At 43.0% G+C, this 24,942-nt stretch overlaps 1 protein-coding gene across 2 annotated transcripts in view; it reads left to right on the forward strand.

Annotated features, from left to right (window-relative positions):
• The window catches only part of EGFLAM (EGF like, fibronectin type III and laminin G domains), a 170,377-nt gene that overhangs the window by 36,821 nt on the left and 108,614 nt on the right, over positions 1 to 24,942 (forward strand). For both annotated transcript variants that reach the window (XM_019930125.3, XM_073802068.1), the window contains exons 2-4: positions 13,161 to 13,270; positions 14,453 to 14,536; positions 17,582 to 17,608. In XM_019930125.3, the coding sequence (XP_019785684.1) occupies positions 13,161 to 13,270; positions 14,453 to 14,536; positions 17,582 to 17,608 (221 nt within the window). The remainder of the gene's footprint in view (positions 1 to 13,160; positions 13,271 to 14,452; positions 14,537 to 17,581; positions 17,609 to 24,942) is intronic.

Consider the following 24,942-nt stretch of genomic DNA (forward strand, 5'->3'; position numbering starts at 1 on the left):
GGGGATGTTAGTACAGTTTGATAGGAGGCTGAACTAAGGTAACGGCAGTAGCACTAGAAGGAAGATGTGGATTTATTCAGTCAGTCATGTAGTCAATCAGACAGCTAATATTTCTGTAATGCCTATTATGTTCTAGAGACTACTATAGGTGCCGAGGATAAAGGATGACCACAAAAGGCCTGGCCCTCATGGAGCTTACATTCTATGGTCTATTGGGGGCAGCATGGTGGGTGGTGTTGTATCTTGATAAAGATGCTCCCAGATTTTTGGACTGTGGGGAACGTGGGAGAGGAGATTTGCAGACTGAATATGGTTTTAATCTAGAACATTTGAAGTTTGAGGTGTCTCTGAGCCATCAAGGCTGAGACGCTTAGTTAGATATGCAGGGCTTACTTGAAAAGCACTGGGCAGGTGCTTGGAGATACTGTGGGAATGGATGAGACCACCTGGAAGAATGGGACTCACAGTAGGGCTCAGCCAGGGGCAGGTGTACATCAGGACCACCTGGGGAGCTTCTTCAGACTCTGGGCATCAGTGTCCTTGACCCAGACATTTAGAGATTTTGAAATACCCCATATGGGCATCCTCCCTAAACTACCACCATTGAGATGTCCTCTAAGGGGAATGTGATTACATTGAAGCAACAAAAAGGGTTGAGAGTTACTGGTACAACCTGAGAGGAGGCCAGCGTCCAACTGAAAGCCTCGACAGCTTCGTGAAATTTGGAAGTACCTGTGAGAAGCTCCAAAGCTGCTGGCTAGGGACTGAACAGATAAGGCTTTAGTGTCAGTTTTTTCACTAGCTGCTGAGATCTCACACGGCGCTTAGCTGCTCTGAGTTTTAATTTCGCCATCATTAAAATCAGAGGGTAGGCCAAAGCAGTGGTTCTCACCCTGTGGTTTAGGAACTAGCAGCTCCAGCATCCCCCAGGAGCACGTTAGAAACGCAAATTCTTGGGCCCCATCCCTTACCTCCTTAATCAGAAATTCCAGGCAGGGCCAGCAATCTGTCACTCCAGCCTGTCAGGTGATTCGGATGCTCCCAAACGTCAGAGAACCGCCGGACGAGATGAATTCGGAACTCCCTTCTAGCTTCAAATCTTCTGCTCTGTACTCTTGTCCAGACGCTTTGGTCAAGTTTCACAGTCTAAGTCTCTTTGTCCCTCTCCCCTGTTAAATGACCTTAGCATTTAATCATTGTTAATAATGAATCATTGTAAAATGATTTAAATGATTTCTGCTTGTGGTGGGGAGGATACGCACATGTGTGTGTGTATGCCTGTGTGTGTATGCCTGTGTGTGCACGCGTGTGCACGTGTGTGTGGCAACAGGAGGCTGGCGAGTGGAGACTCAGCCTTCCTGCTTGCTTTTTCGGATGATGTGGTCAGAGTGAGCCTGCCCCAGTGAAAGCAAAGAGTCACAAGGTGTGGTCGCGCACAGTAGGCGCTCAGAAGCTGCTTTGGGCCTTAACCCTCTGTCACACACCTGGAGTTAGGGGAGAGCGGGGCCTCGAAGTCCACCGTCTAATTGTTACTCCAGTAGGTTGCCAGCTCTCTGGTGCTGCCGCTGTCTCCAGCGTCCTTCTCCATTTCTGGCATGTGTGCTTTATTTGCCTTGCTGACCGTGACCAGGAACTGCTGTTAGAGGCTCTCAGCTAGATTTCCCTTCGCTGGAAGTCCGCAGCTGGGCCGGAAGGACTCCTCTGCAAGATCCCCTCACAACCCAGCTGAGCCCAGTTTATGAAGCTGCATGATGCTCGAGCTGGGCCTGCCCCCGATGCTAGTGCCTCTAGAGCAAGAGTTCAAATGGACACCTACCTACCACCTGTAAAAACTTACGATTCATTCACAAAATAAACAGTTAGTTGCAAGATTTTCTCTCCTTCTGCCTTGACAAATATACTTTCATAATGACCTGGAAGACCAGGTTCAAGTTTAGATTTCTCAGCCTCCCTGAATTTCCACTTTGAAAGAGGCAGTGTGGACAGGACTGGTCCCTGAGGCCCGGTCTGCTGCCCTGCTTGCTCTGCCCCTCCCTGGAGGCTGCGCCTGTGCACACACGTGGGCACCGCAACCACCAACCCAGCTCCGTCCGCTGGCCGTCCTGGCACACAGCGACCCACTGGTCACCCCATTACTGAGGGTGCACACACCGGCAGCACAGGTCCCCCTCAGGACAGACTGAGGGAAGAGACCACTGCGGACCAGGACGCGGGCTCAGGACTCTCCAGGCAGGGAACCCAGGGTCTTGTGTGCTCAGGGAGTGGTCCACGAGCGGAGGGGCCCCAGGCTCTTCTAGGCATGTCCTCCTGGCCTGGGACACACACTCCAGCCAAGGGGCATGGTGTGGCCAAAGGAGGATCCAAACTGGGTCTTCTAAATCAGGGCCCACGTTTGTCTGGGTCTAATTGTGCCAGGAACTGTTCTGAGTGATTCTCTTCTCTGTCCCCTTTAGAGTTCTGTGGATGCTTCCCCACGTGCTATGCAGGGAAGTATGAATGTCAGAGTAGGAGGGACGTTAGAAATCATAGAATCCAGCCCATTGGTGAGCAGACGAGTAAATCGAGGCACTGCACGAGGGTGGATGACATTCTGGAAAGATGCATTACTCCCTGGAATTGTACTCTGGAGTGGTGGATTGTGGAATTGCGTGCTGGAACGGTGGATTTCAGAGGGAAGTATGATTGTGATGTGGACCATAAACCCCCCACTAAAAGAAGCCGGGAGGGCTCTGCAAGACATTTCATGCTGCCCCTCAGTGTCTGAGAATTTCCTGAATCCCTAGGTCACTAGAACAAATACTGTTCTGTGTCTTAAACCCACATTTTTACTACTGCCTTGAAGGCATCACCTTGAAAGTGGCTCTAGTGGCAGATTCTGGTTACATATTCATAGTGCTGCTTTAGTACTATTAGTTGGAGCAAGCTTCAAAAAGATGGAAATAAGGTTTTTTTCCTGTTCAGAATTTCCTGATTATTTTTAGTTAGTCTGGGCATTTTCCATTGCATCAGTGAATATAACTCTGTTCGTTCCATGAAAATCAAATAACTAAAAAGCGAGCAATATATTTCTGTCACAGATGACATTTTTGTTTGCATTTTGGAGTGTTTTTATGAATTGGATTACAAAACTAATTGAATCGGAGATGAATTTTACATAGGAAGTTGAAGTATTTTATGAAATAAAATTACCGTAAGAAATTGACTTAATCATTCAGAAGTTTCTAATGCAAAAACACGGTTTTGAAAACCCTCCAAAGAAGAAAGCCCAAGAAGACAGCTCCCTCATGGCAAAGAAACTCACTTGTTATTTATTTATCTCTTAAGAAGTATGGCTTTTAGCTTATCAGAACACAGCTTCGGGATGGAGTGTATAAATGCATTATACTAGTTTTAAATGCTACAGTTCTTCAAAACTAGTTTTTTATTGCGTAATATATAATCCAACATTCTAACCATAGTTGCTGAAATATGAGTTATTTTTGAACTTAACTGCTTAAATCTTGTTTAGTCCACATGTAAGCGGCCTACCACTTTGATTTTTTTTTTAATGTTGAGGAAGCACTAATACGTTTTTATATCATAATAGATAAAAATCCCAGAAGACCTCAGTGTTATAACTATTATAAACATTTTTTTGCCTCCTTAAGAGTTTTTAGAGAGAGTAACTTGGGCTCGACTTGCCCTGTCAAATGACTGGACTTTCTCCTGCTGACTCAGAGGTTGTAGACATGTGAGGAAAGTCTCTTTAGTTTCACTCCTCATTTTTCATTCCCTAGCTGGAAGAGACTGAGAGAAATGGTTTGCTTGGTTCATTCCGGTTGGGACTACACTCCGATGTCTCTTTATCTCCAAAGCTGATACCAGGCCAAGCCTCAAGACTTCCCAGCTGGTTTCTCTGGGCTTTCCAGGTCTGCCACCACCTGTCTGGAATCTGTCTCCAGCTCAGAGGGGCCCTACTGGGTGGTTTGCTCCTGCCTTCAGCTTGCCCGCTCTATAGATACTCCAGTAATCATACAATGTCTGTATAAATATTGTGCTTGCCCTGCAAATACAGCTTCAGACGGCCCCCAGCTGGAGACCTGCCTTTCCTTCAAGGACACCCCAGACAAACACACAAAGAGAAGAATGCTGTGCTCGCGATGCAAATATGCCGTAAGACAAGGCCTCTGATGCTTCCTTCCAACCAGATGGCCCTTCACACGCCCCTCCTACTCATACGATTTAGAGTCACCAATCCTATGGCCTTCAACTGCTTTGCTGAAAAAAGTTCCGTTTAGTTTACTAACACACATTCTTCCGAGGAGGGCGCAGGCTGAGGGAACTGTGGGAGGGAAACCATATCCCTTAGAATCTGGAAAGGCCAGAGAAACCTTGGGGGAAGTCTTGACAAATGGCAAATAAGTTCCATTGCGAGCACAGCTCTGAACAGTTGGTGGTGCTGCTCCAGGCACTGGGTTGAGAAGGTTTCCGAGGCCTCCATGAATAGGAGAGAATGGACTTCCATGTGATCAATTTGATGCCGAGGGTGACTTCCAGGTTTCTGGACGTCATGGTGGATGATGATACCATTTACCAGAACAGGGATTACTGGAGGGGCTCAGGTTAAAGAGAAAGATGATGAATTCACTTTTGACCTGTTGAATTTGAGAGGCCCGTGTGACATCTGGGTCCACTTGGCAGTTGGGTACATAGACCTGCCCTCTGGAAGAGAGGGCCGGGCTGGGGAAATGGAATGGGGCGGGGGGACGGGGGAGCCCACCAGCATATATGTGGTAATGACTGGCAGGGATGAGAGCACCCAGGAAGAGAGTGTAGTGGAGCTGAGAAGAGGACGTTCGGCAGAATCACCAAGAACACAAACTTTAAGGGGTTGAGAGAAGATCATCTCTTCTTTGTTACTACTCACTGTCTCTATCTCCTGCCCCGTTGATAAGATCTTACATCAGTAGACTCTAGACCTCAGTTTCTTCATCTGTAAAGCGGGAATAATGTCTCCTTCCTCTATCCCATACTCTTATGAGGATCAGTTGATTTCTGGTGACACGTGGTGGGTTGAACAAACATATTTACTACCGGTCCCTAAAAACCCCCACTAAAATGCTTGTCAGCTGGGGCAAAGAGCATTAACCAGCAGGACAAAAGGATCAGCAGATGGCAGTGATGAAATTTTGGAAACTGAAATGACCATGGACAAGTGGCAATGTATTTAGAAACCAAAGAATGATGGTTGCTAAGCCAGCAGTGAGGGGAAGACCAGAAGCTGGCTAATACTTGAATAGTGCTTTAAAATACACAAAAGGGTTCTTCTCTCTCTCTCTCTCTCTCATTCTCTCTTTTTTCTCAGATCTCTTTTTCTCTTTAAAGGAATAAATCTTCAAGTACAAAAGATACTGATACATTGTATGAATAAACCAGTTTATCCCTTCCTTTACCAGTGGACAATTAAGTTATTTCCAGTAAAAATATTAAATAAGAAATGTGCAGATAAAATCAGAGTACACAAACTCACATGGGGATAGGACATGTAACCTCTGGAAGAGAGGAATGGAGAATGGCGTTTCAGCTATATTTTGGTTGTTACCTCTGGAAGAGAGGAATGGAGAATGGCGTTTCAGCTATATTTTATCCCGTCCCCCAACATACATACATTTATTTATTTCCAGCTTTATTGAGATATAATTGACATATTGTGTAAGTTTAAGGTGTACAGTGTGGTGATTTGATACGTAGAGAAATGATTACCACAGTAAGGTTAGTTGACACATCCATCACTCACATAGTTAGCATTTTTGTGTGTGTGGTGAGAACATTTAAAATTTACTGTCTTAGCAACTTTCAGGTACTATTAACTATAGTCATCTTGCTGTACCTTAGATCTCCAGAACTTACTTATTCAATTTATAACTGAAACTTTGTATGCTTTGACCACCTTCACCCACTCTCCCTGCCCACCCCCTCTACCTTTTCACCTTCTCCCACCTCTGGCAACCACCAGTCTACTCTCTGTTTTTTATTATGTTTGGCTTTTTTTGTAGTTCACATATAAGTAATATAATATGGTATTTGCTTTTCTCTGTCTGACTTATTTCACTTAGTATAATGCCCTTAAGTTTCACCCATGTCATCACAAATGGCAGGATTTCCTTTTTCATGGTTGAATAATATTCCATTTTATGTATATGTGTGTATATATCTATATCTATCTATATCTACCACATATTCTTTATTCATCCATCAATGGACACTTAGTTGTTTCCACATCTTGGCTATTGTTAATAGTGCTGCAATGAACATGGGAGTACAGATATCTCTTTGAGATCCTGTTTTCATTTCCTTCAGATAAAGATAACTGCCCAGAAGTGGGATAGCTGGATCACATAGTAGTTCTATTTTTAATTATTTGAGTAACCTCCAGACTGTTCTCCATAGTGGCTGTACCAATTAACATTCCCACCAACAGTGCACAAAGGTTCCCTTTTCTCCACATCCTGGCCAATCCCTGTTATTTCTTGTCTTTTTGATAATAGCCATTCTCGCAGGTGTGAGGTGATACTTCCTTGTGCTTTTGATTTGCATTTCCCTGATTTGTGATGTTGAGCACCTTTTCATGTATCTGTTGGCTATTTATTTGTACATCTTCTTTGGAAAGATGTCTATTCATGTTCTTTGTCCATTTTTTAATATTATTTGGTTTTTTGCTATTGAGTTGTATGACTTCCTTATATACTTTGAATATTAACCTCTTATCAAATATATGGTTTGTAAAAGTTTTGTCCTATTTTATTTCTTTTTAAAAAAGATTTGAAAATTCACATAATAATAATAATTATAGCATTACATGTTAATTATTTTGAGAAAGGGAAAAGAAAATCTTCCAGTCAGTATTCAAGGACACCTGAATGAGTATACTATAAAGGCAGCATGCTCAGAGCACTGGCTTCCCCACCAGCTCTAGTTTAGAATCTTCATGAAGATGTGAGGCCAGGACCATGGTCATGACCCCATCTCTCCTCCCCTACACATCGTGAGATCGGGCTGGGTCATCCTCTAGGCCTTCATGTCCTGTGAGGCCCCGTGTTGATGCCCCCTTGGGACATAATTGTGAGATGTAATTTAGAATCAGAACTGTCGAGAATTGAGGGCATAGGGAGCAAAAAATTGGGGGAAATACTGTTCTAGATTATGGCCAGCCTCCAAAGTAGGGCGGAGCAAGAGAGTGCCTGTTCTGTGTGCTTTATAATATCAGGTCCCCCCGTTAGTGCTTCAGTCACTGTTGATTGACAGATCTGTGTGGCACTGTTTTCGGCAGCAATAGCCTCTTTCCTGGACACCTTCATTTTACTGTGATAGTTGACTTGTGATACGGGCATATTATTTTATGCAGGTACATTACCTTTGGTTAAGAGCTAGTAAATCTGCTTCATTAATTACAAACTATTTTTAACCTTACTGTGATTGAGAGACAGACAACAACCATGAGACGACGCAGCATCCCCTAAACCGCCTGGTGTAAACTAGTACAAACGCTTCATGAAGCGTTATTTTGTAGATTTCCTTTAGTTCTGAAGGAGCCTGGTCATACAGGCGCCCATGCAACATTTGGTCTTTGAATATAAAAATACTTTCCAGGCAATGTTTTCAAATTATGAAAAATAATATAATAACAATCTGTAAAGCTTACTAAATAGAAGAAAACAGGAAAAAAAATCATCCTTAATCTCAACTACCTTAATGTAACCATTAGCCTTTTACTCTTGCCTTCCAGTTATTTTGCAAATGAGTATTTCGTATGACTCTAATAACAGTATTGATGGTAATTGGGTATACTTTTTATTTAACACTACATCCTAATTGTTGCTACAGAGTGATACAAGCCTCATTCTTAAACTTTTAATTTTGAGATTAATTTAGATTTATAGAGAGTTGCAAAAATAATAGAATTCCTGTCTTTTACCCAGTTTCTCCTCATGTTAACATATAACTGTAGTACATTTGTCGAATGTAAAAGATTAACTAGTGCTAGTACTAACTAGTAATGGTACAATATTATCAAATAAACTACTGACTATTTGGATTTCGCTCATTTTCCCACTATGTCCTTTCCCTGTTCCGGATCCTAAGAAACCGTAACGTGTTTAGTCACATCTCATTTTTGATGTTTGTATAACAGTCCATCTTGGTCATGTACTATTATTAACTTGACTTTTGCCCTGTTTCTAAATATTTAGATTGCTTATGGTCTTTCCATATCACAAGTGATCCTCTGAAGAACATCTTCATGCCAGCAGCCTTCTCTTCTTTTAAGATTCTTTCCTCACGACAGACTGTAATCCCACCTCAGAGAGTCCAAGGGAAGGAACGTACTTGTGGCTCCGGATATTACTGCATTTTGCCAAGTTGTCTTCCACAATGCCTGCGCGCATTTACTCTGCCATAAGTAATTTTCTGAGACATTTATGTACTCTTGTCAGCATCAGTTACTATCACTTAAACATTTTTGGCTAATTTAATAGGTGAAAATGACATCTCAATTTTAAGAAGTTGTATTTATTTGATAACTAGCAAATTTGAATATTTTGCCATGTGTGTTTATCAGCTATATTTTCTCTTATGGGAGTTGTCCCTTCATATTTTATTTGTGTATATTTTATAAACATATTCAGGGCCTGAACGTTTTTTCTCAGTATGTATGAGTTTTATAATAAAGGGATCCCTTGGCCTGCATTTTGCTGCGATTATTTACCTTTTGATCTGTTGTTTTTATTTTTTCTTTTGTAATCTTTGAAGAGCATAATGAAGTTTTATGACGTGGATCCATCACTTTTGATTTATTTTCTTTAGCACTTTTTTTTTTTTGCGGTACGCGGGCCTCTCACTGCCGCGGCCTCTCCCGTTGCGGAGCACAGGCCCCGGACGCGCAGGCCCAGAGGCCATGGCTCACGGGCCCAGCTGCTCCGCGGCACGTGGGATCCTCCCGGACCAGGGCACGAAGCCATGCCCCCTGCAGTGGCAGGCGGACTCCCAACCACTGCGCCACCAGGGAAGCCCTCTTTAGCACTTTTAAGCTTACAAAGGTTTATCTTCCAAAAAAAAGTATCCGATTTTAAAATTCAATTCTTCTAGATAATTTGATTTCCCATCTTTAACCATTTGATTCATCTGAGATAGTTTTGGTGTTTGGCCCAAATGTCTGACCTGGCTACCTCTCACTCACCAGCTGCCGACGACCACACCTCCTACACCAGCAGCAGTCACAGCTGCCTTTGTGATCCTAGATGAGTGGATGACACGCACCCCTCCCCTGCGCTGCCCAAGGCAGAATCCTTGGAGCTTTCACGACTCTCGTTCATCACCCCACCCACATCTACTCAACCGTGGCGCTCTGTTATGTGGTGCTTCCCCCGACTCTTTGAGGAAGAGTGTATACTGCTCCCTCTGCTTGAGACACTTCTCCATCCCCACTTTGTCGCATTCTTATTAGTCCGCCAGGTGGAGTCAGGTGTGTCCTTGCTGTGTGCCACCCAAGTGCTCCATCCTTCCCTTTATGTTCCTCACACCCAACTGTAATGTCCTGCTAACTTGTTGGTGGTCCCCTGTGTCTCTTCATTATTAAGGTAGCCTCACCGACTAAGCCAGTGCCTGATACATATAGGAGCTCAATAAATATAGGTGTTAGGTGTGTGAACGATTGAATAAATGAAAGAGTATGCCGATAAAAATAGAAGTCATATCTAGCTGTGTTCCAGCAGGGCTTGATTAGAATACTTTCTTAGAGAATATGAACATAAAGGGGATAGTGTATTAGAATCCAGGCTTTTCATGGTACCAGCATGTCACGGATACTGTGGATTGGCTTGTCCAACATCCATCTTACCCTCCTTTTAGGTGTCATGACTGTAATGCAAAGGCTGGAGAAATAAAAACATTTCCCAGACTGCCTTGCAGTCAGTATTCTGGAGGTAAATTAGGTCCCGCCAATTAGATGCACTCTTAGGACTTACAGAAGGCAGGAATGGGAGGAAGGCCACTTTCCGGCTGCTGTCTCTCCTGCCAAGCAAGGCCATCCAGACTTGACAACTCATCATTCCAAGGTTCACCACCACTTTCGTGTGTGTCTGGAGGCAATTGTAATGGTAAGAATGGCAGGATCAAGTGTGAAGGCTGGGGTTTCTTGGTTTTGAATCACTGTAATAGCAAATTAGCTAGTTATCATCTATCTACCTATTATCTCTCTCTCTTTCTCACCTATTTATTTACATATTTATAAAATAGAGCTAATGGAGACTCCTGAATTCCAGTCCCCTAGTCTTTCCACCAATTTTGTAACCATGTTTCTGCTTAAAATACCTAGAGAGTTTTCTGTACTGAACAGATCCACAAGGGATACAAGGACTGGTTTCCCACTAACTGACCCAAGTAGCCCAACTTGATAAGTTGTAATTTTTCCCAAAATGAAGAGAGTAGTGTTACTCCTAGGACCTAGGATGAGTTTGTGCTTATTGGTTATTCTGTGGTCTGTGAGGGTTCTGTAAATCATTTCCACTATCTTTTCCCCCATTCCCAGCTTCCTTTGAGATTTTGATAGCATAGACCCCCACTCAGCAATAAAACTGCCCAGTAATAAATAATTATACAGCTGGACCCAAATGTAAAACTACACAGGAAAAAGTATAGGTAAATGACTCAGATCTTTGAACATATTAAGTGCCCTTTTAAATCAGTGGGGGAAAAAAAATAACCCAATTGAAAAATGTACAAAACACATGAAGGGAGGAAGAAAAATAGCCAAAGAAGATATTAAAATATTCCTCTTTCTTTCTTATCAAAGTAGCAACGATTTTAAAGTAATACTCAGATCTGGGGAAGATGTGTTCCTTATACTGGGCATTCTCATACACCTCCATAAGCTTCTAAATTGGTTAATTTTCTAGATGTAAGTTTGGTTATATTTATAAAAATCTTTAAAACATTCATTCTCTGGATCAACAGTTTTCAGCCGGAGTCAGTTTTGCCTGCCGTGGGGCATTTGACAATGTCTGGAGATGTTGTTGGTTTCCACAACTACAGTTGGTGGGTGCTACTAGCATCTAGTGGGCAGAGACCAGGGATGCGACTCAACATCATCCTACAATGCACAGGACAGCCCGCACGAAAAAATATACAGCCCGAAATGTCAGTAGAGTGGAGGTTGAGAAATTCTGTCTTAGACACAAAAATTCTGCTTTGAGAATTTACCCAAATGAAAAAATTGAATGTACTTCAAGATTCATTTATTAAATCCTTTTTGGAGAGCAAAAAGTCAGTAGCTATTAAAAATTAAGATGCATATACTCATACTTTTTAATAGATATCCATCCTAGAAATGCTCGGACTTTTGTGCATGAAAAGGCACACACACAGATGTTCTTCTCAGCCTTATTTTTAACAGTGAAATTTTGGAAACAACCTAAATGTCAATGACTGGAGTAACAGTTAATGTCCGTGCATGCTCTGCATAGCAGAGTATTTGGCCATCCCACTGCCCACTACTCTTTTCCTATGATCCTGTCCTCCTTTGGGAAACTCCTGTACAGTGGATAGGCTTGGTGGAAGAACTATTTCCGGGACTCCGTTCATCCTGTCCGTTTCCAGTTTGGAAACCAGAAAAAACTGATCTTTCCTCTCTGATCCTTTGGTCACATGACATGTTTGTCACATGACATAAGTTTGGCCAATCAGATGGAACTTTAAATCTTGAACCAAGGCAGAGCCAGAGAACAGTTGAAGATCAAATCCCTGAGTCACAGCACTGGTGGCAGTGGTAGGTGTCTATGGCCGTTACTGCCGATTGATGACACTGAACCTCTGTTACTTGGTCCACCAGAAAGGCCTTCGATTTTGTTATTGAACATATTGGTGGTGGAAGGCCCCAGCAGTAGCCCAGTAAATAGACACATTAGATCTCTGTGAATTGCAAACAGAGTATCCCAACTGATATGCTGGAGAATTATACACAGTCACTAAAAAGAAAGATCATCAGGACATATTAGTAAGTGGAAAATCAAACTGAAGAACACTCGTTCACTGAAGGAACGTTTATTGAGCTCTTCCATTTATTAGTCTCTGTGCTCTGAACAGGACATACCTAGTTGCGGCCCTCATGGAGCATTATTTAAAATAGCAAAATGTCAGAAATAAATTGTGTCTAACAATAGTGGAATGAGATACACTATAAATTATGGCCCAGGCATTATATGGAAGAGCTAACAGCCATTAAAAATAAGAATAATTATTTTGATTAGTAAATACATACTATCACTTTATATATATATTAATATTTATATATATACACTATATATACTAAGTCAAATAAGAATATTTATGAATATATATTGAATATATATAATATAAATATTATATGTAATGAACACAATAAACAATTAAAATTATATATACGTTATATAAACATATGTTTGTGTGTGTGTATGTGTGTGTATGTATATATATATATATATATATATATATATATATTTCAAAAAATTCCATGTAACCAAAAGGAGGTATGCTATATAAAAATGTTGGCAGGACTCATTTTTGAATGACGGAATTTTTTGTTTTTGTTTTCTAAATTTTGAAATCTGCGTATGTTGTTTTTATAAACATAAAGTTTATTGTTTATAACCATAAAATTATTTAAGGTAAGAATACAGTAAAACATTTGAAATTTCCTAACCCCATTTTATACTAAACCGCATTTTTGAAATATTCAGCAATAAGAATATATGAGCTATATAAACAGAATCTATATAACATATCTATAAAACATATATGTTACTGAGTAAACCAAAAAAAATTCACTATCTTGCTTTAATACATTCCAAGCACCTTGGTCTATGCTGCCCTGAATCTCCCTTTGCTGGTCCTTGAGGTATTAGGAGTTACAGAAGGGACTGTGGGCGATAGCTGGGCTGATTTCCCTCCCATTGCAGGTTTGGGAGGGGTCAGTAGAGGTCTGGTGAGGTCAGCTGCCACAGGTGTGGCCTCCTGGAGAGATGTCTGCATTTCTGGCCTGTGAAATCATCTTTAAGTGTGCTCTCCATCTGTAAGCACACACTCTTATATCTCGTGTCAAGTGTACTCAAGGTGGGATGTGTAACACCATCTCTTTTCTTTTGGCGCAGGCAAGGTGGGGCCGCCTCTTGATATCACGCTAGAGGCGCTGAACTGTACAGCTTTCAGCATCCGGTGGAAGATGCCAAGGCACCCTGGGAGCCCCATCATGGGGTACACTGTGAGTACCTGGGCACGGGGATTTCTGTAGTGGGTATGCTGGGGTAACTGTTCCTCCTCCCCATCTCCTGTATACGGCCTCCTGATACCAGCCCTCCCGTGTGGGGCTTCATTCTCCCTCCGTGAAACCAGAGATGTTTCCCTTTAAGGGCATTTGTAAGTGCCCTGAAAGTCAGTTGGCTCTACTGAGTCCTTGCCCTGTTCTGGGATGGGAAAATATAAACTCAGTAGAAGACATGCTTCCTGATCTCCAACTGCCCACAGTTAAATTTGGAGACTAAAGCAGAAACATGGGAAACAATAGAGAGTCACTGTCCTATTTTGTCAATAGGACAAAATAATGTAAAATCTGAATGAAAATGACCGGGTGGACAGGCAAAGTGGAGAAGGGAACAGAGAATGCATTCCTACCTCTGAGAGTTTACAAACGGACCCTTTTTCAGTTTACCAAAATGTTTTCTTTGAACAGTGTTTTTAAAAATGAGTCAACTTTTAGAAGTTAGGATTGGGATTGATGTACATCCACTAATATGTATAAAATGGATAACTAATAAGAACCTGCTGTATACAAAAATAAATAAAACAAAATTCAAAAATTCCAAAAAAAAAAAAAGAAAGAAGTTAGGAGATTTCAGATAATTACTTGAAAGGCTGAAATCTCTGGGCCTATCCAGAGAGCTGGCCACCCCAGGCTCACCTTCCTATGGGGCGCTAAGCCTGCTGGAGCTGAGCTGCCCACCGGGATGTAAACCCCCCATAAGACCCCAGACCCACCATTCCCTCCTGTCTCCCCTTCACCAAGGGAGAGAAGCCATGTATCATGACCCTTGTCCTGTTGTCATCTTAAAGTAGAGAAATGGATTTCTAGACTCAGGTAGAATCAAAAGTGGGAAAATGAAAGATTACCTGAGAGAATCATGGTTTCGGGGAAAATACTAGGCGCCGGGTCCAGCCCTCTCCATTCCACTTTACTCCGTGTCTTCCTCTGGGTCTCTGCAAGCTTAGGAGTTTGCAACCCTGGCCAGGTATGTCTGATGTTTGCTGACAAGGAAGTAGTGTGAGAGAGGTGAGGCAGCGCGCCTCAGGACCCGCTGTGGTTGTGAGTACAGTTCGAACCACAGGCCCTTGGTCTGGTGGAGAAGTGCTGGCCCCGCTCTCACCCGGATGTCTGCATCTTTTCCAGGTCTTTTACTCTGAGGTCGGCGTAGATAAATCCCTGCAGGAGCGGTCCCACGGTGTGCCACTCGGCCTGGATACCCTGACCACGGTGAGTAGCTCCATCCTGGAAGCCTCCTAAAAGCACATCCCTGGTTGACATTTCATTGATATTCGGAAGGATTTCTAATTTGGTGTGTATATGTGCTGATGAATGTATAATAATAATAATAATAGCAACAACAATGAAAACTAATGTTTGTGTAGTCCTTTGGAATTTAGAACGTCTTTCGTGGCCATAAACCCATCACGTGCATGTGTATCTCCAGAAAGGCAGCCATATGAGGAAAGCTTCCAGAAAGGCAGCTTCCATGCTGGACCCAGCCCGCCCCATTTATCCTGCGAGAAAACAGCTATCTTACAGCTGTTTTCTCCCCTTCTTTTCTCCATAAAATTCAATTCTGATTTTTTTTGAAATCCCAATAAAGCTTTATAAATAAATATGACACATTTGTATCTTCTCAGCTCCCTGGAGACACAATGCAGAAGGTGTAATTGGAAATGTATATTCAAACGGTGCAAGTTGTTTATTTTTCTTCCCCAGCCGGCATCCTGTCCTTCCACTAACCAGTTGCTGGCTCTTCATCTATTTCTTTTCTGTTTCCTGTCAAGGTCTCTTGGGGTGAATTTCTCTGCCTTAGGAATATTCTGTTTTCTTTTCTTTCGCTCTCCACCTCCTTCCCCGTTCTACTACAATTATTCTACAGGCTAGAGCCTTTCTAATTGCTCTACAAGGAGTTAGCATCAGTGCCCAGAATACCACAGCTACAATGGTGGTGGAGGAAGAGGTGGTGTTTGTAACTCCTATTTAGTAAATGCCTGCGGGGCACAGCATCTAGAAGTGTATTTGTCATCCGTGATGAGTAGCTGTCACTTCCTGAGAGTCTGTTACCTGCCAGGCACTCTCCCTCATGCTTTTACATTTGTTCTTCCATTTCGTCTTCACGACTATACTGTGACCTCATTTTCCTGACAAGGATGCTGAGACTCAGAGAGGTGAAGTAACGTTCTTCAAACCGTACGTTAGCAAGTAACGGTTGACTGTAAGCCCAGGGGAGACTGAATTCTGGGTCCCGCTCTGGCTATTTTTACCAAAGCTCTCATGACTCAAAGAAGAGATGCACGTGTTGGGCTTATTTGTATTTTGCATGGTGCTTTTATTCTCAGACTTCTGCTTGAGTACCCCTCATTTGCCTCAGGAGCGCTCAGCCCCAGCCTCTGTGGTTTAGTCTATCCTGAGGTGGGGAGATCGGGTTGGCTGCACCTAGGCCACCACCGGTTGGGGTGCCATCTCCCCTTGACGGCACTGGAACTTTCAGCGAGCCCCTGGACCCCACCGTGGGGCTGACGTCATCCCTAGCGGCGTTCCCGGCTGCCCAGCCTCCTGTCCTGCAGTGAGTGTGGCTCACGCACAGCCTGTGCAGAGAGGGCACGGTGCTGGTGACAGGGGTCCTGGACCCCGCACGGTGCCTCTGAAATCAAGATCCTGCCCCGTTACATGAACCCGGGCCCGACAGTCTGTCATTTCTGGGAAGGCCACTGCAGTGCACACAGAAAGCAGAGGCCAGGAAGGGAGACAGGCACCCTGGGCTTCCAGACCTCCTTCCTCCACTTGCAGGTTGGGTAACTTTGGCCAAAGCTACTTAAACTGTCTAAACCTCAACTTTCTCCCATGGAGGGGGTGTAATAATTATACTGTTGTGAGTGGCAAATAAAATTGTGCATGTAAAAGGCTTTAGTAAAACGTAAGAAGCCATGTAGATGTTAGTTGTTATTCCTGATGACCGTTGCCTTTATGTTCAACATATTCTCTCCATTAACTACACCGAGGTGTTAGAATATGCTAGCAAATTACAGCATTTGATTACCTTGCCGATTTCAACAAACTTGCCCGGTTGCTACTCTCCACCCAGCACGAGATAACACACTGTCGCTGTTCTTGGGCAGCTTTTGGTCTCGTTGAGAAAACCACATTTACATTGATAAAACAATTAGAGAGCAACATGAGACCGGATGTCATTTACATGCAACTTACTAGACAGACTGAGGTTTTGAAGACGGAGAGCTTAGTATAGGAACAAGTGGTCAAGAGGTAAAAGTGGGGGCTGAGAATTGAAGCAGGGGCAGTTTCTGGAAAGGCAGAGGAGAGAGAGGGTCATTCAAGTCGAAAGGAATGGTTTGAAGCGAGGGAATGAACACATATGTGTGTGTACATGCTCGTGGGCTTGTGTGTTTGGGCAGAGGGGCAGGGGAGGTGCAGAATACAGAGCATGGAGAGAGGAAATGATGACTAGACATAAAGGCAGCAAGTCAGGAAGGGGGAGGGGAGCGGTCTGGTACAGCAGAGGGGGCTCTGGATTTAGATGACTCGCATTCAGATTCCTGTATGACGACAAACCAGCTGGGTAACCTTACTGGGTCTCAGTTTCCTCATCGACAAAACAGGAACCGGAAAAGGAGCTATAGCACGTATAGCGTATCTGTGGTTCCCAGCCTGTGTGCTTCAGGGCTCTGCAGCAAACTCACAGGGGCCTTGTGGAATATTTGAACTTTGCACGGGGAACAGAAACATCTGTGTAAATTACTACTACCAAATCTTTTGGGTATAACTGTTGAATAACTGGAACCATTAGGGATTTTTTTCTAGATTAGAGGTGCTGTAAAATAATACTGCGATACTAATGGTGCCATGAACAGAGAAAGTTTGGGAACCTCTGTACTCCATCACATCATCCTGTAGCATCCTACAGACCTCAATCTGTCTAGTAAGTTGCATGTAAATGACATCTGGTCTCATGTTGCTCTCTAATTGTTTTATCAGTGTAAATGTGGTTTTCCCAATAAGACCAAAAGCTGCCCAAGAACAGCAGCTTTTAATGTTGTGGGCATTAAACAAGATCATCGTCGTAGAACCCTCAGCACCACATGCGGCACAGAATAAGAACTGAGTGAGTGTTCAAGAGAAATCACATTGCCAAGGTGTGTGTTTGCTGCCCTTGGCTGTACGTGGTGGAAGGGCAGCTACTCTACGAGTTCATTTTAGTTCCTGCAACCTTTCCTTTCCTTTTCATATTGTTTTGTTTTTTCTCCTCTCCAGGGACGATTGGATCATCAGATGATTTTTGTAAGTATGCTTTCGAAAAGTTAAACCCTTGCCCCAACCCTGGATTCAGGGGGTCTCTTTTCATCAAAATGTTGATTTTTCTGCGTCTCCCTCGCTGATTAAGGCCCACGGAGAGTGCTTGGTTCTAGTGGAAGCAGCAGTCGTGGAGCATACTGGGTGAATTTTTAATCATTTAGAAAGAAACTGTTTTATCTCACATGGTAGAGTAAGGTTAAGAGCAACGTTTTGTTTGTTTGTTTGTTTGTTTTACTTTTGAAAGGAATTTTGTTTTTGTGTGAAATCCAGATTTCTTTTTTCTCATCATACATTTTCTTTCTTGCTAGGTGTTTTTCTTTTCTTTTTTTTTTTAACATCTTTATTGGGGTATAATTGCTTTACAATGGTGTGTTAGTTTCTGCTTTATAACAAAGTGAATCATTTATACATATTCAAAAAGAGTCATGTACCAGAATGTTCATTGCAGCTCTATTTACAATAGCCCGGAGATGGAAACAGCCTAAGTGCCCATCATCGGATGAATGGATAAAGAAGATGTGGCACATATATACAATGGAATATTACTCAGCCATAAAAAGAAATGAAATTGAGCTATTTGTAAAGAGCAACGTTTTTAAAGGTTGAAGTAATTTAAGTTCTGTTCCAAGACGAGGTGAAAAAGGTTGAAAAGGAGAGAAAATATTTCAACTAGCAAGCCCCAGTGTGAGGGGAGCTCCTTCACCCGCTTTTCCTTCTTCTTTCCTCACTGCCTCTAACAATCTTAGACCTTCTCAATGAGACAAAACCGGTCACCTAAACGTGGTTGATTGACTTTCTGGAAGAATGCCGAACAGAGGATTGGTTCTGTTCAACTGAAGAAATGACCAAAATAACCTGGTGGATTATGTGGAATCCTGATGCACTCTTTGACAGTCTGCCTATATAAAGGCTTCTGATTTGATTAGCATTTGACACTTAACCTTTTCTTAGAAGAACAACCAGCAGGTTTCATCCCGGAAAAATAAACAGTAAAACAAATCAGGACAATTTGGTGATGTTTTAGAGTTAGAAATAGAAATGGATGCTTAAACTGGTGGTCTTCAACACTTTTTGATCATGCATACCGTCAGTTAAAAATATTTGAACATATACCAATATACGTATATGTATGTATTTGTAAATTATACATCTGCTACTCTCTCTATATATGTGTACATTATAAAATCCCACAGCATTGTAAAGGAGGAGATAAAATAGAAGTAGAAAGTTCTTATGTTTTCTTCCAGCATCTCAGTAGGCTGCCTTGCTCTCTCAGGGGGATGCACCACCGCCCTGCTTTGGAGTCCACTGGTCTGGCTGACCCACAATAGTGATTCTATTTGGGTCTTATCCAGGGTTAAGGGATAAAGCAGACAGGAATCATGAGACTTGCATCTAGTCCCAGCTCTGTCACTAGAGCAAGGGTAACTGTGGGCAAGGTCACTGAACCCCCTTGAACCTCTCTTGGACTATAAAATGAAGAGGCCAATTAGTAATGGTTGCCAACTGGGGGATTCTTTGTTCCCTGTGGGCATATGGAAATAGGTGTGGGCTTTCTAGTGAACAAGCTTCAGGGATTCTGACTCTCCTGCAATATGCAGGGTAGATCCGTACGAGGAAGATTTGTCCAGCCCCAATGCTGCCCCTCTTGCAAAACCCTGGAAAATACTCTGTTTCTGTGACCACTCAGGGAATGGAAATCCCTCCACTCTGGCCTGCACAGCCTTCCTCTGGACCTTTGGAAGAAGGCTGTTTGGAAGATAACCCTTTTCTATTTCCCTGTGCCTTCCATCTAATGATGCTAAATATTCCCAACTTCTACACAGACTTAACTTATAGAGTCAACTGTGAAGTTGAACCCAAGGTTACTAGCTGCCAGTGAAGGTTATTTTAGAAGAATTGTAGAATTTCCATGTTGAAACTTTGCCCCAGAGAAGTTAAGTGGCATCCCCAAAACCACACAGCTCTTTGGCTCTAGAGTCTGGGTCTCCTGGCTCCTAGTCCAGTGCTGTCCCAGTTCATGCCTCCTCTTAGCTGTGCTCACTGGATGCCCTCCCGGTGTAGGGGCTACTTGTCCAGACTAGTGAACAAGACAACATACAGCTTCATTTCTGGAAACAAACCACCTGGGTTTCCAGCAGTAGGAGAAAAGTGCAGCATGGAAGCAGGTAAAGGTGAGGTTTGATTCAAGGTCAGAGATTTAAGTTCAGAGCCATTCAGCACGGTTTCATCATGGCAAAGTGAACAGGGATTCAGTTAAGAATAGTCCATTCTTTTCAGGGGCTCCTCTTACATAGCTGTCCAGGTTGTTTTTGAACATTGGGTCTAACATGAATTAGAATGAAAGTTTAGCAGTCCCCAAACCCCACATAACAGTGATCCTAACAAGATGTGCATTCTTGTTCTGTCATGTAATGGTCTGGATATAACCAGTTCAGGGCTCTTCTGGTGGCTTCCTTGTGCCAGGATTCTTCCATCTCATTTCTTTGCCAACCCCTCTGGCCTGCCTCTCCATCACCCAAAATAGCTTACTGCCTCATCCACATTCCAGCCAAAAGATGAGGAAAAGGGGAAAGGGAACATGTCATTTACTATCGAAGGGATAATTCAGAAATTGCCCTCAGCGTTTTTGCTCACATCCTATTGGACAGAATTTAGTCACATGGTCATGTCTAGATGCAAGGGAGCCTGGGAAATGTAGTCTTTGAGTGGCCATGGTCCAACTGAAATGTACAGGGGTTCTATTACAAGAAAGGAGAGAATGGATACTAGGGGCAGAGAGTCATTCCTATCACAGACCGTGAATGGAGGGAATAGATCTGGTGCAGTAGACACAGAAAAGGCAGTTGGACATCTGAAAAACAAGGTGCTAGCCTGAGGATTAGATGTACTCCGTCTTGAGTCAGGCAATTGGAAGCATATTAAGTCATGCATTTTATCAGTGAAACCAGACCCATTCTTGCCCCACCTAGAGTGTAGTTATATAAACTTTCTGGGTCCAGTTTCATCATCTATAAAATGAGGAGGATAAGACTGACATCTCAGAGCTGTTGTGAGAATTAAAGTGGCACTGGTACACAAGGATTTTATAAATTCCAAAATGGAGTATAAGTTATGATTATATTATGATTATACGATCATAAGATAAAAGTTGGTTGTTTCTGGTAGTCTGTGAGGGAGGCAAGTGTCCTGGGGAATAGCTCACTTGGTTGTAAAGTTGTTGGAACTTTCTTCCTGGGCTCAGTGAACTAACCAACTCGTCTTGCTTTTATCTTCTACAAATATAAATTTTCTGATCACATGACAGCCACTGGTGGTGTTAAAAGACAAAGGAGGCAACCTTTGGAAGGGGTTTTGTATTTCAGAAAGGGACACAAAGTAGGGTTATCTTGCAGCAATGCACCCAACTTTGCTCCCTGCCCCCCGCAAAAAGTATGGAAGGGGCCAGAGGAGACTGTGGAATTCACTCTGGCTTCTACCCCAAGAAAGCAATTTCTCTGACTTTGTTTCTCACCATCTTGTGCAGAAATAGGTCCAAGAGAGATAAATATTTTGACTCATTTTCAAACTTCCACAAGGTAAAAAAAACCACTTTTTCTACTTTGAAAAGGGTATTTTTAGCATCTTATCTGGTTTGATGAAGGCTGAAGTAGTGGCCATAAGACATTTAAGGACAGAAATAGAAAGACTTGTGGAATTGTGCAGCATTTTACTAAAAAATTCAAGGGTTATCACAAGTCACACTATTCTGAGAGATTCCATTTGGAAGGAGAGATATTGGAGGAAGAAGTGACAGTTAAATCATTGAATCCAACCCCTCTTTTTATGACCCCAACTACTCAGTCCCCTTGACCCTTGCTCTCTTATGCTAATCTACCAGCCTGTCAGCTCAGGAAAAGACACCAGAAAAGACTGGAAATAGTTAGCTTCTGGGAGGGTGACCCTCCACCTCTCAGAATATACCTGGGCTAAAGGTAGCACTGATCTTCAAACAAAAAGATTAGTTGTTTTTTAATCCACATTAAGAACTTCTACAAGTGTAGTTTCCCTTGGTTTTCAGTGATCACTTTTAAATTGCAGATACATAAATTTCCATGTTTATAGATAAAATAATTATTTGGTCTTCAGTGTTTATGATAAGAATTTTTTATTTAAATATTATTTAATATTTTTCATTCATGTATTATCCAATTAGAACTTGGTCCCTGGAGTCAAACAAAGCAGGATTCAAATCCCCACTTTGCCGCTTAATAAATATACAGCCTTGAGCAGATCATTCACTTTTCAGAGATTCAGTTTTCTCCTCTGGAAGTGAAAATAAGAGTGACACCTACCTCATAGGCCTGATGGAAGGCTCAGGCTACATATGTTCCTGGAACAGAGAAAACACTCAATAAGTGGAAACTAATGGTAGCTGTATTTGGTATTGGTGCATATCTAATATCTACAGTAATCTATGAAACCACACCACTACCCCTGTACTTCATACAGTGTAATGACGTCACAGGAGGAAGGGATTCTACAGCAAAGGCTGTGAGAGCACTGGGTTGGTTTGAAAGTGTGATTCCACTTCCCTGGGAAAAACCTGGGAGTGGCAGTTGGGAGAGGAGGGAAACAGGAGTCTTGTATACACCTGGGGCCCCCAGCCTCCTAACCACCCAACTTGAAATGAAACCAAGAGACAGATGGTGGAACTAGGATGCACAGTTGCAGAGTATTAGAGCAGGGGTGAGGATGGGGGACAGGGAGCTGTGAAAGCGGGACCATATGTTCAGCAAAGACCCCTTGTGCAGTTATATGTAGGATGCAGTCAGGGGGAGAGAGAAGGAAGGGAAGATTGGAGACAGACACTCTCTTGGAGGCTGTAGAAATGGCCCAAGTAAGGATTCAAGGGAAGCAGAAGAAGGGAACAGGTCTGAAAGGCATGTGGAGGTGGCTGGAGGGAGGTGGGTAAGAGGCAGTCAGTCTTGTCTCTGGGGTTACTAACCGGGGTCTGGGGCAGAGATACAGATGCTGTTAATCAAGTTGGAGGGGTCAGTAGGAGAAGTTGGTTCTCGATGAGGTCATCTGTTTATATCCTACATCTTGGTTTGATTTTTTTCATTCACTCAGTAGTTCATTTATTCATTCATCAAAAAGCACTGTTTGAGCATTTGCTACATGTCGGATAATGCTAAGCTTTGGGATGCCAGAGGAATAAGAACTTGCTTCCTGCCCTCAAGCAGGTGGGGAGAAGATGACCAGTAAACAGACAATTACAGTATAAGGCGAGTGTTGCTATGATTGAGGTACACCATGGACGCCAGGGAAGCATAGAGGAGGGACGCCTAACAGACTGGGGGCTAGGGGGTCAGAGAAATGAGGTAATGTCTTAGCTGAACTGAGTCATGAAGGATGAGCAGGGGTGAGCCAGGCAGGAGCAGGGAGAAGGACATTCCATGGAGAGGGAGCAGCCAGTTCAAAGGCCCAGAGGCAAGGAATTGAATGGCATAAATGTGAGCCCTGCCAAGTCCTTAAGTATGACTGGAATGTAGAATGTAAGGAAGGGAGGTGGCGTGAGATGATGCTGGAAGGATAAACAGGGGGATGCAAAGATGCCATTGTAAGTGGAAGTGACATGATCAGATTTGGGTTCAGGAAAATAACTTAGCAGTGTGGAGTACGGATTGGATGTGCAGGAAGTATTGGTGGCCAAGAGAGTCAGAGCCATTGTCATCATTAGGAGGACTTGGACTTAAATGGCTGTGAGGATAAAACGACATAAACAGATTCAAGTGGTACGAAAGAGTATTGGTAACTGATTGAATGGTGGTTAGGGAGGAGGGGTGGTGAACATAGAGAGGGGAGTGTTGAGAATTTCTGGTTTAGGTAATGAGAGAGAGAACACAAAGGGTGAAGCGCTTTTTCATTTTGTTTTTGGTAGTCAGAATAGGGATGGTTAGTTGAGCTTTGGTTATGTTGAACTTGAGTTGCATGGTAGTTGCTGGGTAGAGAAGTTCAAGAGGCAGTCACAAACCCATGTCTGGAGATCAAGAGGCAGGTTAGAGCTGGAGATGGTGGGAGATGTCATTCAAAGGTGCCAGAAGCTAAGGGAGTGGTAGATGAGCTTACCTAAGCAAGGCTACAGAGTGAGAGGAGATGGTGAGGGGTGAGCTTCTGGGAAAGACCAACACCTAAGGGGCCAGCAGAGAATGGGAAGTGGGTGGAGGATACTTGGAAGGAGCAACAAGAGAAGTAGAAGGAGACATGGAGGAGAAGTCACAGTTTCCAAGGAAACCAAGGGATTTCAGAAGCAAGGGTGGGCAACAGTATTGAAAGCTGCAAATAGTCAGGTAAAGATGGAGACATTCCCACTGGGTGGACTGCAGAGTTGTTGTGGTGACTTTGGTAGGAACATCTCAGTTGTTTGCAGTGAGGAGAGGCCAGACAGGAGCAAGTTGAGGAGTGAATAGGAGGTGAGAAGGTAGAGACAACTTCTTTAAGAAGGTTGCATCTCTGGAGAGGGGCACATGCACGGTGGGGAATAATTGATTGTCTAAGATAAGAGAGACTTGAGCACAGTAAATACTTAGGGAAGCATCAGGTAGATAAAGGAGAGGTTGGAGATACAGGAGAAAGAGAGGAGGGTAGACAGATGGAGTTCAGAGGCCAGGAGGTGAACCAAGCCCTAGACCAGTGGTTCACAAACCTGGCTGCCCATATCAGCATCACCTGGGGAACTTAAACTGACACCCAGGCTCTGCCCCCCAGAGGTTCTGATTTAAGTGGTCTGGAGTGGAATCTAGCACTGGTATTTTTTTTAGATCTTCGAGTGATTCTACCGTGTTTTCAGGGTTAAGAACTACTGTAGTAAGTATTCAATAACTATTTGTTGAATCTTTTTAAAAGTTTTGTCGATCAGTTGATTAGTTCTCCTTAGCAACAGTGAATGTTTAATCATTTGCAGAGGATGTTGTGAAGAAATAGAAGACAGGATACATGCTTTCAAGTGGCTTGCGATTCCATGGGAGAAATAGTAATACTTTTTAATATGTATAAGTGCTACTTCAGTGGCACAGCACTTGGTAGGGTAATATCAGTTCTGTGTGGTCAGCTGTCGAGGGGAAGATTTTGGCCTCGGAGAAGGTGGAACCTACGTAAGTGGAGAAAAACAAGGGTTTCACACGCCTAAGACAATAATCATTACAATCCTGTTTCCTGAGGACATCCTTGGTGTCAGCTACTTTACATACATTATCCCAAATGTTGTAACTATGCAAGATAGTTATACATCATCCCCATTTTACAGAGGAAGAAACGAAGGCTCAGGGAATTTAATA

This window comes from Tursiops truncatus, chromosome 3 (assembly GCF_011762595.2).
Source record: "Tursiops truncatus isolate mTurTru1 chromosome 3, mTurTru1.mat.Y, whole genome shotgun sequence".
NCBI classification, from domain to species: domain Eukaryota; kingdom Metazoa; phylum Chordata; class Mammalia; order Artiodactyla; family Delphinidae; genus Tursiops; species Tursiops truncatus.